We start from the raw sequence: 15,607 nt of genomic DNA, 5'->3' as shown, positions 1-15,607 counted from the left end.
AAAAATATAGGTTTTGGCAATTTCATTTGTACCCTCATGTCATCATTTTGTGTTGTGTAGTTCGGCAAAACTCAATTCTGAATATTATTATTTATTTTTAAAAAATACTAACAAAATGTTTTTAAATGCATTAGCTCTATCAATATCACCATTGGCACCCCTTTTCTGTTTAACACCTTTTGGTGCATGGCTTATATGTCATACTCTACTATAATTTGGAATGTACAGATATTTCAAAAGACAACACAGAGGTAATGTCACCTGCTGCCACTTCATAGTACAGCTGCTGTAGCAATCCAATGGTCTTGCTGCAATCAGGACAATCTCCAGTATTGTACTTGAAAAATCTGTATATCCCAAATTAAAAAGTAGTAAAAAAAAAAAAGACAAAAAGACCTTCAACTTACTCCACATATAGAATGATACCAGCAATTTAGTATGAAGTGTTTTTTTTTTTTTTTTTTTTTTTTTTTTTACTGCAGTCAGAAGCGAGTTCATTGAATTGAAGAGTGGATGAATGGATGTTACACCACTAACAAACATTCCAGTTAATGTGAACATGAAAAGTAAATTTAACCTCATAAGTACCAATTAGTGTACAGTACACTCTACTAAGCATCTCATCTATTAACAGCAATGACAACTACATTGAAAGGTTAAAATCAACCTGAACAAACACAAATTACTAAGAGGAACACATTTTTTGGGTAACAAAGCTGTAAGGAAATATGAAATTACTGCAACAACTCCAGCTGCAAGTACCGGTTTAAAGAGCATTAACTGGAACCCTTCAGTGTAACTAACAGACTTTTTTTTTTTTTACTCCCCCAAATAAGGTTTAGCTGTTCATACTTACCAAGAAACACTACCAGAAAGCAACCAAGTATGCAGGACAAAATAAACAGTAATAAGAATAAACATAAAAACCTATAAACCTCAGGAATGTATACTTCTAGCCTTAATATATCTTGGACGACACAATAAAAGAAGCATAACAAAAAGGTAACTGAAGGACAACACAAATAAAGTACATACTATAATGCAATACTAGAAAAGCAAGATAAACTGAAATATGTCATCTGTATTCTGTTTTTTTTTTGTTTTTTTGTTTTTTTTGGGGGGGGGGGGGGGGTTTAGTTAGCTTCCTTGCATTTCCGAGTCATTCCTTGGGCCAGTCCTTGAGGGCCAACCTCTTGGGTTGGAGAGAGCACAGTGCAGTAATTTTTACTTCTAAATTGTTTTGTGCTAGTTGGCGAATTAACCATTGTGCCATCATCTATAGGCTGCCGCTTGAACTGCTGTTGCCTGTTCTGAAATACTATTGAGAAGAACGTGGCCTCTCTGACCAGCCCAAAGGACGACTCTGAAAACAAGCAGCCTGGCTCTATTGGAACAGTTCCTGCCTAAGCAACAGAAGTAAATAAATCACACTGTTGCTTACCAAAATAAACCACCTTCCCACAGCCAGGACAGAGCTTTGTTTCTCCAGCAAAAGTCTTCACATAAGTTGAACCAGCTGAAAGATATACACAAAATTAAGGCAAAATAATTCAATTATCAAGGACAGATTTTGTTGTAGGATAGGGACAGATAAGTTGAAGAAGTTGACAGTCCTCATCAAATTGATGATAGAGAGTTATTTTATGAGCTCCCACAGATGCAAATCTTGAAGTAAAATTTGTAGAAGCGGCAACATTTTCACTGGAGTGCAGAACCTTGGTTGTTCTGAATGGCCTCTGCAGATAGAGTCTTGTCACTCGCTAGTTGGAAGACATTCCAGTAAGCAGTTCCAAGCTCTCAGAAGGTCAAGTGCTTTTGTATCAGAGATTTCCCCTCCTGTGACACTCAATTTCAGACCGACAGTTTCCAGCATTGACAGGACTGTAACTTGTACTCTTATTTAAAATTCCAATGAGTAGACATTTTATAAAGGCTTGCTGAGGAGTGGGGGGATATTCAACCACCAATGAGAAGTTATTTAGGACGTAGAACATCTCTGTTTACATAAACCAAGTCTGTCCAACTGATGACCCGAGCCTTGTACAGCTCCCCAATACGGCTTTTGCTGTTTAGAAATGGAGTATGCGAATTAAAGCTTTTCAACCAATATATTTCATGTTAGTCTTGATCACAGATTTTTTTTTTTTTTAATAAAATTTAAAAAATAAATAAATAAGAAAATTGGGCAGGTTTATTTTTTTTTTTTTTGGCTTGGCATTTTGAACTCCATTTCCATGATAATGAATGTGCGCAAGAAGGCTTCCTGCATCAGTTTGCATGTGGCTTGTTGTTACACACTTCTTATGTTTAAGTTGGATGCACAAAGTTCATTTCAACGGAGTTGACTGCATTGCAGCATTTATTTTTCACGATTCCTGCATTTGGCCTGGCCTGGCCTGGTTTCAGGTGAGTGTCTTTTACTAGTGTCACAAGCTGCGACTACAACGTTTTGTTGTATTGATGTTAGTACTGTTAATATTACATTACTGTTCAAGTTGTATACCGATTTTTTTACTAGTTTATATTGAGGAAATGAGTCAGACGCGTTTTAACCAATGGTTTCCTGTTTCGTGTTTTTAATGCCAAAAACCCTAATATAATGTAAAAAACATATAAAGTTTGTTCATAAGGAGCCATAAGTGTTATATAGATGGTATGTTTGCATCAAAGACAAAAAAAATCCATCCATTCTCAGTTCTTGTGCAGTATATTTTGATATTAAACTCTTTCATGGATTGACGTTGTTCTGTGAAAATGTTATATATATATTTATATATAAATTATATTAATATATATATATATATATATATATATATATATATATATACATGTTTTGTATGACTAAGAATTCGCTATACCAATTTCCATTTCTTAGTTGTTCTGATAATATTCCAACAATGCCAGTGGAATATCCCTTCAAAAACAGCTTCATATTTTTGGACACTTTCCTCCAAAGAACTGAAGGTTTATACAGTCTGGTCTCTTGAAGGAAAAGTCTTGTTAAAACAAACATTTTAAGGAAGACTGGCTCATTAAAATTCTTCACTGAAGTACTTATCAGGCTCATTAAATCATTTAGCTGCATCTCCCTTGACAGTTATAACATTTCTATTTTAAACCCATCCGTTCACTCAGGAGGAGGAGTGTGGTTAGTGTTCTGGCTCCAGATTAAAAGGTTTCTCTCCCCCCCCCCCCCCGAGGATATATGATGACGAAGGGCTAAATTAGCCCTGAAGTTTCAAATAACCCTCCTCCACTCATCAAATCTTCAAGTCTGGAATTAAAGTCTAACATTCCAGCTGTGTCTTTTATCATGAACACCAGTGAGAACTAATTCTTAAAATGCTTCCAATTAGTGTATAATTATTTCACAAGCATAATAAGGCATACCAGGCACCTGTGGTTGAATGACAAATGCATGCAATGTACTGTTGCTATGACTACATGCTTCCCATCTTAGGGTAAGCAGCAGGGTACTGAAAAATATAGCGTTACACATCCCCACATGTTGTTACAACTGTTTACATAACGTATCTGTCATTTTTATTTTTCATTGCCAACACCTTGCCAACACATTCCATAAGACCTCTACCTGTATTGCAGACAATCATTTCATACATTTCCCCCTTCTCTTACCTGGTCTGAATGGCTTGGTTGTCTGAACGGGTGTCCAGGGTGTAGTAGGAGAGCACTCAGTGGGACTCTCCATTGATTTATTCACAGGAGTGTGTGGTGGGGTTTCATAAATATAAGAACCGGCTCCTCCAATATTAACACCTGGAGACAGAACACAAACAAAATTAATAATCTGGAATATACTTAGTTCTAGGGCTGTGACGATGCTCGTATTCCCAGTGTAATTTACCTTTAAACAGTAGTTGGTCGTTAGGTATTTCATAAATCCATTCATGAATGTGTTGATTTCAAAATCAGACCTTCCATCACCTTTACAACTAACCTTTACGTACCAACCAATGGCAATTAACTTCTGCGACAGGCACTTTAAAAAGTCGATTTGGAAGAGTTTTGCTCATCCTACTGCAGGTGCTGACATTTTTACTGCCACACTTAGGCCATAAACTGGCAATAAGAATATGTTGCAAAACTAGTAAATGCAACTGATTCGTCATGTAAATGTGACCCATCCTTAAGCCTAACAGCTACCACCATGGAAGCTGTGATATGTATTTCTGTTGAGTCTGACCAGAGATGACATTTTACTACAATCCCACAATTCACTGCAGAGATTACACATTTCTAAAGGAAAGAAAAATACAAATCATTTCATATCAAAAGTATAAAAGGCAAAGGCAAACAAGGGAAACAGAGGGACCGCATTGTTTTGTGCTGAGTAACTAACATGTTTTACTCCATTTACCTAATACCAAAAAACAAATTTCTAAAGGTAATTACTCGGAAAACAAGTATTGGCACACTCCTATTTATTTCTATAAATTCTTGCATTTGTAATCATAACTCTGAGTCAAACTTCCACACAGTGGTCTGCATTAAATCATTAATTTATAGGAATGCCATCTTAATACAATATTTTCCATTCATAATTATCTACAGACAATATACCAGGATAATTAGTAAGAAAACAGCCATCAACAAATGCCTTACCTCAGTCAATCTGCATTTCTTCATCTTTACTTGCTAGGGCTAGCATATATACCGTGTGTAACCTGCCCATTGCGCACCAGGGTATATTCTACATATATTTTGACCTTTATGCTTGGTCTAATCAATCAATAAAGTGCACATCAGGACGATTACAGCCTACAACTGGAATATTTACCAACACTATTTACGATACAGTTAGTGTTTAAATAGGTGCCTGTGATGGTGCGGGGCTTGCAGCCATATCATTATTACAATATTTATTGTTTAGATTTGTCAATTATTTCTCATGCATATACGGTCGAGTTTCAATTGAATAATGAAAATCAACTGAAACTCTGCTGAATAAAGACATCGACAGCTCCGCTCAGGGGGAGGAAGAGAGATAGGAGTTAGCAATAGAGAAAGGAGAAATTATACATATCTGTGCCTTTGTTTTGGCCATCGAGCCCTTTTGTTTTGTGTTCCCGTTTGTTTTGTTTGCTGCCTTTTCTTTTGGTGTGCTTATTAAATATGCCCCATAGCGCCTAAAACGCATTCCCCTGCCTGTGTGTCTGTCTTCTGGGTCTATCAGCAGGGGCAGATGTCATCGCTACACCTTCACCCAGCCATATATTATTGTCAGAAGTAGGAGGTTGCGGCCCCTGCTGTACCGGGAGATGACCACAGGCAAGAAAAAAATAAAAAATAATTGGCCCGTGTGCACGTGGTGTGGCCAGGAAGTGCACCGGTGGTGGGGATGTCCGGAAGTTCCCTCAGTCTGATGCGCCCGCTGTGAAAGGTATGTGCATGCCTGGCTGAGGTGCCCCTAAGTTGGGGCAACTGGAGCAGAGGCAAAAGTGGTGCAATTATTGCTGCCAAGTTGGGCATGAAGAGGAGAGATGCCTGGAACTCAATGTGTATGCAGGATGAGGGGGAGGAGCCATCGCTGCCATTCCGTGAGCCAGAGGGAAAGGAGGTAGTGCTGCCATCCCACGAGCCAGAGGGGGAGGAGCCATCGCTGCCGTCCCATGAGCCAAAGGGGAGGAGCCATTACCGCCATCTCCAGGGCCAGAGGAGAAGGAGTTGCAGGCTCATCCCCCTTGAATTTATTTTTCTTTTTGGGGGGGTGGGTAGTAAAGGGCACGATGCTGGTGTCCCCCAGCAGCCTCAGTTTATACTGCTGATGGGAGTGCGGTGCAGGCCAACCCAGCCGCCCTTTGAGTGGCCAGCATCAGCCCCACCACCACGGCTGGAGGAGCCGGAAGCCTTTCCACTGCTGCCGGAGGAGCCAGCAGTATCACCAGCCCTACCACTATCGCTGTCACCAGAGACCAGCAGCTGTGGGCCTGGGGATGTCCCAAGGAGGGATAATAATTGACATTCAATCCCACCCTCCCAAACTGTGCATATTTAGGGTGGGAGGTGGCCATTTAGGCCATGTTGTGTTGTGCACAAAGGAAGGGGGGGGGGGGGTGTGGAGGAGTGCGACCGTGTGGGGCTTGTTGCCGCAGCACACCGGCGTATCATTATTCTATAAAAAATGTCACCAGCTCCATTCAGGAGCAGGAAGAGAGGGAGGAGTTTGTGAGAGAGACAGAGAGAGAAAGGAGATCAAGATCTAGACCCTGAGTAATTATACAGTACCAGTCAAAAGTTTTAGTACACTTGCTGGAAACTAGGTTTCTTTCATAATTGACAATGTTTTACGTCATATACATTTCTGTAAATACTTAAATGAAAAGACATGTTACAATATACAAAAGATAAGGAGTACCAAAGCAATGTTCAAGAAAATTGTCTATAAAAATCTTGGATTCTTCAAAATAGCCACCCTTTGCCTTAATAATAGCCTTACAAACACGAGGCATTCGGTTAACAAGTTTCAGCAGAAAATCACCCGACATGTCTTCTCAGCTCTTCTGCAGCAATTCCCAGAGATGTAGGGCACTTGTGGGTAGATTTGCTTTGACTCTTCTGTCCAGTCTGTCCCATACAAGTTCTATGGGAATGAGGTCTGGGTAGGCCAGGTCATTAGATTGAGTTGTCCTTCACTTTCCTTCTTCGGCAGATAGTTCTTGCACAACTTTGAGGTGTGTTTCGGGTCATTATCTTGCTGAAGAATGAAGGACTGCCCAACTAGCCATAATCCTGATGGAATGGCATCCCTCTGAAGTATGCTATGATAGCCATGCTGGTTGAGCTTGCCATGGACTTAGTAAAGATCACCAACTCTGTCACCAGCAAAGCAACCCCAGACCATGACACTGCCTTCTCCATGCTTGATAGTGGAAACCACACATGCAGAACTCATGCGCTCACCCTCTCTGCGTCTTACAAATACTCTGCGTTCGGACCGAAATATTTCAAATTTTGACTCATCGGTCCATAAGACCGACTTCCGCTCCTCAAATGTCCAGTTTCTCAGTTTTTTGGCACAGGCAAGTCTCTTCCTCTTATTCTGCACTTTTAACAATGGTTTCTTTGCAGCAATTCTTCCAGTTAGGCCAGCTTTAGATTTTGAAACATCGGGACTTCTAGTAGCATTTAGCTGAGCTTGTATTTCAGGGGCAGTTAATCACCGGTTTTGCAGACTTGTGACTCGAATGAACTTGTTCTCTGATTCTGAAGTCACCCTTGGCCTGCCTGAACTTGTTTGGTCCTCATGAGTGCCAGTTTCTTCAAATCATTTGATGGTCTTGGGCACAGCTGTACCAGACACTTGCAAAGTTCTTGCGATTTGTCTTAATTGACAATTATACTTAGGCCAGTGTTCTAACACTGTGTTATACACATTTCAGACTTTTAACTGACTTGGGCTTCAGACTGAAATCCCCTTGCTTTGGGTGAATATTTCATTGAAATTGACACGATTTACATTGTCATTTAAAGATTACATTTTTTAATGCAATTCACTTATGATTATCAGCTTATACAAGTACACGTATGATAATGAAATATTAAGTGCTTTTAGACAAGTTTATAGTTAAAAGCATAGATAATCATGAAAAACCTGGTTTCAAGCAGGTGTACTCAAACTTTTGACTGTTACTGTATGTGTGTACCTTTGTTTTTGCCATCAAGTCCTTTTGTTTTGTGTTCCTGTTTGTTTTGTTTGCTGCCTTTTCTTTTGGTGTGCTTATTAAATATGCCCCATAGCGCCTAAAACGCATTCCCCTGCCTGTGTGTCTGTCTTCTGGGTCTGACGTCCTCTCCTAACCTTCACCCCAACACAGTGGCGTACAATTTCAAATACTAGTTACAGACCCAAACTTAAAAGTTAGAACAAAAAGTTACAATTGTAAAAGTGAAAATAATAATGTGTTATCATTTTATATTATCCTTTGCTCAAGGTCAAATGTGGTACGGAACATTGCCTTGGTGTGGTAATTATTTCCCAAGTTAACCTGCAAAAGCTTAATTTGGATTAGGCAGCGACGCCCCAGTGTGGATAACACCATTATCATAATTTCTTTTGACTTACAATTTTTTTTAAAAATGATTACTTGAGGGAATAAGCCAATCTAGGTTCTCATTAGCACAAAATTGAACAGAGAAATTATGATTTCTGGCAGTGTTTGATTGAATTACAGCACTAAGATCATTCCTTAATAGTGTAAGGGAGACAGGAAGGGATGCACAAGTATTATTTAGGCAGGCACACATTATCCTTTAAAACGTAGAATCCATAGATATTGTTTAAGCAGTTATCCTTGTCAATGAGGGGCAGCTCTCAAAACACAACAGAGCAGTAACACAGACAGACATGCTTGATGCACAGGACTTTAGTGCTGCAGTAAATGCACTGATGATTTATGAACACAACCTTCTAATGTTTAAAGACCACAGCGCTCATTCCACAGATGGAGGATATACACTCATAATGCATTTTCCAGGTGCTGACAAATCTTGAAAAACTCAGTATTGGCCAGATATAAATTCACTGCAGACACATAGCAACAATGTTACAGGGCTCTCTTAACACTCAAGTTCAAAGAAGCAAAGAAACAGACACTGTCTAGCCAAACAGGTGTCGCTTCTCTCAGAAGGATAAGACAAATGCAAACACTGTATTGGTGACGCTGGCACAGCGTAGTCTACAGCCTTTCAGGTGTCTGAAGTAGTCAGAAATACACATTTTTCAAGGCTTGCAAAGACTCCCTTCCACATTTTGATTTTTAAAATAGGTAAATTTCTAAAAAATAGGTATTTGAAGATATTTCACAATTAAACAATATTTATTAAAAGCAGGAAAACAGTATTGTTACATTTAAAATTGGTCATTTTCTCTAGTTATTCTACAACAAATGTTCATAAATATTTAAATGTTTACCTGAAAAATAAACAAAAAAAAAGGTAAATTGTAAACATTTATTTTATCTCCCTTTTAAAAAGACATTGTACATATTTCCACCATCGGTAAATTATCAAACATAAATAAATGTAAAAATAACAGATCTGAAATGTACCCTTCTTGTACTGGACAGAGTGGTCTTTGGCAGAAATATGCTTGATCTTTGATGCAACTGGTGGTGTCTTTCGTTTAAGACATTAAGAAAACCGTGCAGCTCTATGCAGTGTGTTAAATCATTTACCGGAATCAAATTAAACCAGTTGCCAGGTTCCAAGGCGACAAATGTTTGATGTATTTATTTTTAAGTTTAGGGTTGCAACGAAGTGTACATTTTGACCTTCAAAAGGTTCAGGACACATTACCGAAGGAAAGTTCAAATCTTCGATGGTACTCATTTGCATAATAAATTCACCGGTGACGTCATCACAACTAATTGTTTATATTTGATTGAAAACCCTATTTTACAGGTAATCCATATAAAAATTAAAAAAAATAAAACATATTAACATGTAGTTTAAAAATACGTGTTATAGAACAGTAATATTGTTTATATAATTCAAATTAAAATAAAAATGCATGTTGTTTACTTACACGTAATTGAAGATGATGTTTGCCATACAGTTAGCTTTCATTGCACAACTGCAGCGGACGTAGGCAAAATAAAGCTTTAACAGTCACCATTCCATGCAGGTTCAGTCACATTTTACTACTATTAAAAATATTACTAATAAGAATTTGAACTTAAGCTTGTCAAGCGACCTCAGGAGATTGGTTACACCTCCTTGCAAGTCGCTAGCACAATTTACATTTAACTTTTTTTTTTTTTTTGTCGTCTGGGCACTTAATAAAAAATAAATTAAAAAATCGCAAACAGCAGAGGGGTTTTACGCCATACCCGCTTTGCTGTCGAGATGGTAAATGAAGAAATAAAGGTTTGCTTCTGGATAACACGACCTGGAATGGAGAGGGACAGACGGTGCTCACTTTTTTAAACTAAAATTATTTGTGTTACAGTATATTTTGTATATGTCAAACATATTCTACCACAGTACTTCTCTTACACTGTATTGTACACTAGATGTTCAGTACACATTTTACTGAAGCACTACAACCATACCGCCCCAGTGCTTTGGATACTATACCCTGCTCCATACATGGCAGTGGCACCATGGACTTGCAGATTTACAACTTTTGTTTAAGTAATATGCATTGTACAAGTCAAAAGATCATTTTTTGCATGCGAGTGATACTGAATGTGTGATTTATAGTATTCACATTGTCAAACAGAGCAAAATAAATAAATAAATCAATCAATCTTCCAAGCCGGCTAGTGAACGAACCTTCAAAACACAGCCCTATTTAAGTTACACTATCTTTCAGAAATTTACACAGGGAACTAGCTAGCTACAGGATTACATGGCAATGGAGGCATTTAATGCGAGTTGTAAAAACTGTGAAGAAAGAAAAAAAAAAAAAAACCTTCTCTACACATGACAAATGGTCAAAACATTTTTAAATATGTGATAGGTAACCATTATTAAAAACTCATTGTATTACCTTTTACTAACTTTATGAACGTTTTAACTGGCTCCCTTTTATTATTTCAGAGACAACTGTTGCATCTTGGTCACAAGGTTTGATTGCAGCTCCACCACTGAAGTCTGAAGTAGTCTAGACACAGGAAGTTAACCGTTACCAGGAAGCAGCAGGGACTTTTCATTACGGCAGCAGTGTTATGTTTGATTGAATTGCTTATTCCAATGCATAACATATAGTACATAGCATAATTAAACTGCAGTAAATGATGATTCCTCCTGATTATTTTAGAATGCGTACCTCTGTGTAACTGGGTATACTGTAGCACTTCTTTAAATGCATGACCTTGAAGTTCTGATTGTAAATACAATGTGAAGTTGACCAGATTTAAAATTTTTGCCTCGAGTACTTAAGTATGTTAAATAATTACAGAAAACCATATTATATATTTCAGTTCCTCTAAGTACAGTGAAAGCCAACTGTCAACATTTGTATAAAATAAAAAGAGCAAAATAATTCTGTGATCAGTAGACTGGCAGATGCAAAATCTGATGCCAAACGTCAGCTGTAAGTCAACTGAAGGAAGCCGAACTACCTTGCAATTTTATTGCAGATGGACAATGGTTCTACTGAGGCAAGCAACTAAACACGATCTAAAAGTAGCCTTGTTTGTTTTTTGTGTTTTATTTTTATTTTTTTGCTTCAAGCATTGTAATGTCTGCCTCATTGTGGAGTAGCTGGATCGCAGCCCACACCAAAATGGAGGCGAGAGATTTTACACCAAGCTGTGACAATCTCCAATTCGATTTTGAGCATTCGGGCCAGCTTAATTAGCATGCACATCATTCATAGCAGTGGGACATATCTATTCTTTCATCTGCCAAACAAGCTCTTAAAGGCTGAGGGTGCTAAATGTATACAGTTTTGGCATCCATAAGATGTACAAACAAGCTTTTTTGAACTAAGTTAGCTCCAGCTGAATTGCTGATACTGTATAAGACTTGCATAGCTATCTTTATTTTCCCCTTTAAAGCTTTGGCCAGTTTAACTTAAAATTGCATGTTTAATTTAATCAAGTACAAAAACAAAGCTGTTTTCCCCTTTAATTAAACTGATTTTACCTTTACCAAGTCAATCGTGATTAAAAAAATAAATTTTACAAGTAAGCCCTGGCCAAACTCCCACTTGGTGCTCCAGATAAGCTGTGTACTGGGTATTTTACGCCTTGAAAAAATATGAATTACACATGATATTTAAAACTTCATGCATAAAGAATACACATAGCAATGTTTCTGCACAGCTTGAGTTCGCACGTTTTCAAGCTTGTTGTATTTTGTTGGTGCCTGGCATCTCAATGGTCAATTGAAGATACTGCAAGTGGTAGCTAGAGAATGGATAATAGAAATATATGTTTCTAATTTACAACATTGTTACAACAGAACTGCAGGAGCATATTCTGTATATTAATTTCAGACATTTGGGGGATTTAGTAAATGAGAGGAAAACAACTGAACTTACCTTTGGGTCCAAACAGTGTAGCATAGCACGGCTGGTGGCAATATGGCATCCCATCGTGCTGCAGTTTGGAAATTAAATAAATATATTAGTGACATTAAAAGAAATATTTTCAAACAGTCGTTGCAATTTTAGAAATGCCCAATTTAATAATACCCCAAAAAACAGCCAAGACAAAGATTACACTTTTGAGGATTCGAAACAAAACTCTAGGTTTATCACAACACAACATTGATGTTCTCTTCATGACAGCGGGTCAGGTTTGCATCCAGTCCTTGCCTCTCCGTTCAATTAAATGCACCGAGATGCCAAGTCATGCCAATGCCCAGTCCCACTGCTAAAGAAAAAAACAAAACATCCATGACCATGCAAGGACATAATGGGGTCTATCTCATTGATCAAAACCGTAAGGGATGAACCCGTACACAGTGGCTAAACTGAATTTGATGTGTTGTATTTGTAATTGAAGTAAGTACTTGGACCTAGACTTAAGCTGGCACATTGTGAAACTGTACAATCAGTACTGTACAAATTGGTAGCAGAGGTTAGTGCAAAGGCTAAACACAAAACAGTTGTGTAGAAAACGGACAGGTGCAAGTGTGCCAGCAGAGACGCATTTTATCTCAGGCTTATTGGGAATGTTGCCAAAAAACACAGTAATTGTAACCAACAATACAGTTCTCTATTACTGCCAACAGTCCTGCTGTAGAGCAGAGAGGATTTGTACTCTGGTGACTGTGCGCACATGAAGGGTACTGTGAACCCCCCCACCCAAACCTATAAAAAAGGTTCTTCATTTAATTACATTTAAAAAAGATTAACCCATCTAGTCTAGTTTTATATAAAAGTAGAACAAAAAAAGGCTAAGTACACACACATTTACAAACGGCACTCACTGCGGTTGTCTGTTGTACACACACCTTTCATTACTGAAGTGAGTGCGCTCCCTGTTTAAACAAACCACTGAACTCAGGCCATCATTACACGCTAGGTTTGTGTGGCGGCAGCATGGAGGCTGCGTTTTTTGTTTAAGCTTTTGGAAGAAAAGTACAGTACGTAACTGATCGAGAGCTCGTCAAGCACAGCTATGCTCTGCATTTCAAAACCAGCGGTGATGCCATTTTGTTTTTTCTGCACTGCTAAATAGTGGTGACGATCTGCAGTACCATGACAGTAGATCAACAGATTTGGGCGATCTTCCGACCAGAAGGCTGGTGGGAATGACTTGAATGGTTTCCAAATGACTGGATAAAAAATGTACGCATTTCAAAAGACTCCTTTGTCATTTAATGAGACATTTCCTGGAGTGCCAAAACACACAGATGAGACGTTCGGTATCAGTGGAAAAATGAGTTGCGGTCACACTGTGGCGTTTGGGGATACAAATTGTCCCATGTTGTTTTATTTTAAGTTGCAAAACCAAAAATACACAATTTTTTCTTATAACAAAATATTATACAACTGTACTTTGATTAAATAGAAAAGTAGATTATATGTATGCACCATTTACCATTGTTATGGATTTACTATTCATCAATATTACAAAATCAACTATGCTCATCAGGCACGCACACACATATATATATTTTATACACATATACACACACACACACACACAGTGGCTTGCAAAAGTATTCAACCCCTGTGCTGTGGAAGCTCCCAGTTTGCACCGATGAAAGAAATTGCCCTAACGAGGACACAATTACCTTACCATTGGCCTCCACCTGTGAACCATTAAAGTTGCCGTCACATTTTCTGGATAAAAACCCCACTGTTGAAGGATCATTGGTAAGGCTGTGAATCTGAAGGAAAATGAAGACCAAAGAGCATTCTACAGAAGTTAGAGATAAAGTAATACAAATGCATAGATTAGGGAAAGGGTACTAAATAATATCCAAGTGTTTGGATATCCCTGATGATTGATCCAACTGTACTCACTTGAAGTGGAAGCTGCATCACACCACCCAGGCACTGCCAAGAAAAGGCCATCCCTCAAAACTCAGCACTCAAACAAGGAGGAGACTTGTGAGAGAAGCCACAGAGAGGCCAACAATCATTTTGAAGGAGCTACAGAGTTCAGTGGCTGGGTGTGGAGTAATGGTGCACACCATCCCTACAGTGAAGTATGGTGGTGGCAGCATCATGCTGTGAGGATGCTTCTCATCAGCAGGGACTGGGCATCTTGTTACAATTGAAGGAAGAATAGATGGAGCAAAATACAGGAAAATACTGCAAGAGAATCTGCTTCAGTCCGCTAAAAAACTGAAGCTTGGGAGGAAATTCACCTTTCAGCAGGACAATGATCCCAAGCACAAGGCCAAAGCAACACTGGATTGGCTCAAGAACAAAAAGGTGAACGTCCTACAGTGGCCCAAAGTCCTGATCTCGATCCCACTGAGAATATGTGGCACTATTTGAAAATTGCGGTCCACAAGCATCGTCCAACCAACCTGAACAACCTGGAGCAAATCTTCCAAGAAGAATGGGCCAAAAATCACTCTGACACTGTGTGCAAAGCTGGTACATACTTACCCCAAAAGACTTAAAGCTGTTATTAAAGCGAAAGCTGGCTCTACCAAATATTAATGTGTGGGGGTTGAATACTTATGCAAGCAAGATATTTCAGTTTTTTATTTTTCTTAAAAACATTTCCCAACATAAAACCAATGTCACCTTACAATAATTTATTTTTAGTTTCAGTGTTTTAAAATAAAATATCAAACAGAATTAAATTTCAACGTAGCATTTGTAATTCAGTAATACGAGAGAGAATTGGTCAGGGGTCTGAATACTTTTGCAAGGCATTGTGTGTGTGTGTGTGTAATATATATATATATATATATATGACATGTTTATCACACAGAAATGTCTGAAACAACATCATTAGTTGCGCAGAAATCCAGTGAGCACCAACAGTTAGTGCGCATTAACTAACCGAATTGAATCAATAACCACACTTGATACTTGCTCTGAACAGGATTAACTAATGCGGTTATTGCTGCCCTTTGTAACCGAACTCTGTGTGTATTCAAACTGTATTGAGAGCAAATGCTGAACTCACAACCGCATTTAGCCTGGGTGTGTACGTAGCCTTAGTTAATTGAATAAAAAATAAAACTACATATTTCCCATTTTTGTTTTATTGTTGGTTTTATTTATAAAATTCAAGAGAGTCAGCTTTTTGGACCGCAGCACAAGTTTAGGGAATTTAGGGAACACCCCTGCCAAAAATTCCATTTCAATCATTTCCTTTGTCCCATCCCTATTTTTAGCAAACGGTTTCCATATGTGCGCTCACATTCAAGTCATGCAAGAAATAAAATATTTAGATTAAAAACAGAGGGTTCAGTAGCAAAGAAAGAAAAAAACATTGTACCATACACTAAATATTTCACATTACAAACAATTCACTTACTCAGCCTAATTTCAGAAAATAGACACCATGGCTGTCCAGAGGTTACTCGCTCTTTTCAATTTGTACAGTACCACACAGCAGAGAAACAAAAAAATGATTTAAGGCAGTGGTGTCAAGGGTATACATAGGTAAACAGCATCTACCCACTTCATGTAAGGGATACAGAGTTTACCAATTTCTACTCTCCT

The 15,607-nt window shown here is 38.3% G+C and overlaps 1 protein-coding gene across 1 annotated transcript in view; it reads right to left on the bottom strand.

The window, feature by feature from the left end:
• LOC121317297 (cysteine-rich protein 2-like) overlaps positions 1–15,607 on the bottom strand; it is a 35,706-nt gene that overhangs the window by 4,135 nt on the left and 15,964 nt on the right. Inside the window, exons 3-5 of the mRNA XM_041253092.1 lie at positions 12,008–12,065; positions 3,637–3,777; positions 1,442–1,516 (exon numbers count right to left, since the gene is read on the bottom strand). Coding sequence (XP_041109026.1) covers positions 1,442–1,516; positions 3,637–3,777; positions 12,008–12,065 — 274 coding nt within the window. The remainder of the gene's footprint in view (positions 1–1,441; positions 1,517–3,636; positions 3,778–12,007; positions 12,066–15,607) is intronic.

Source organism: Polyodon spathula, chromosome 6, assembly GCF_017654505.1.
Source record: "Polyodon spathula isolate WHYD16114869_AA chromosome 6, ASM1765450v1, whole genome shotgun sequence".
Taxonomy (NCBI): Eukaryota; Metazoa; Chordata; class Actinopteri; order Acipenseriformes; family Polyodontidae; genus Polyodon; species Polyodon spathula.
Note: the sequence above shows the minus strand (reverse complement) of the source record. Positions and strands in the feature narration are given on the sequence as shown.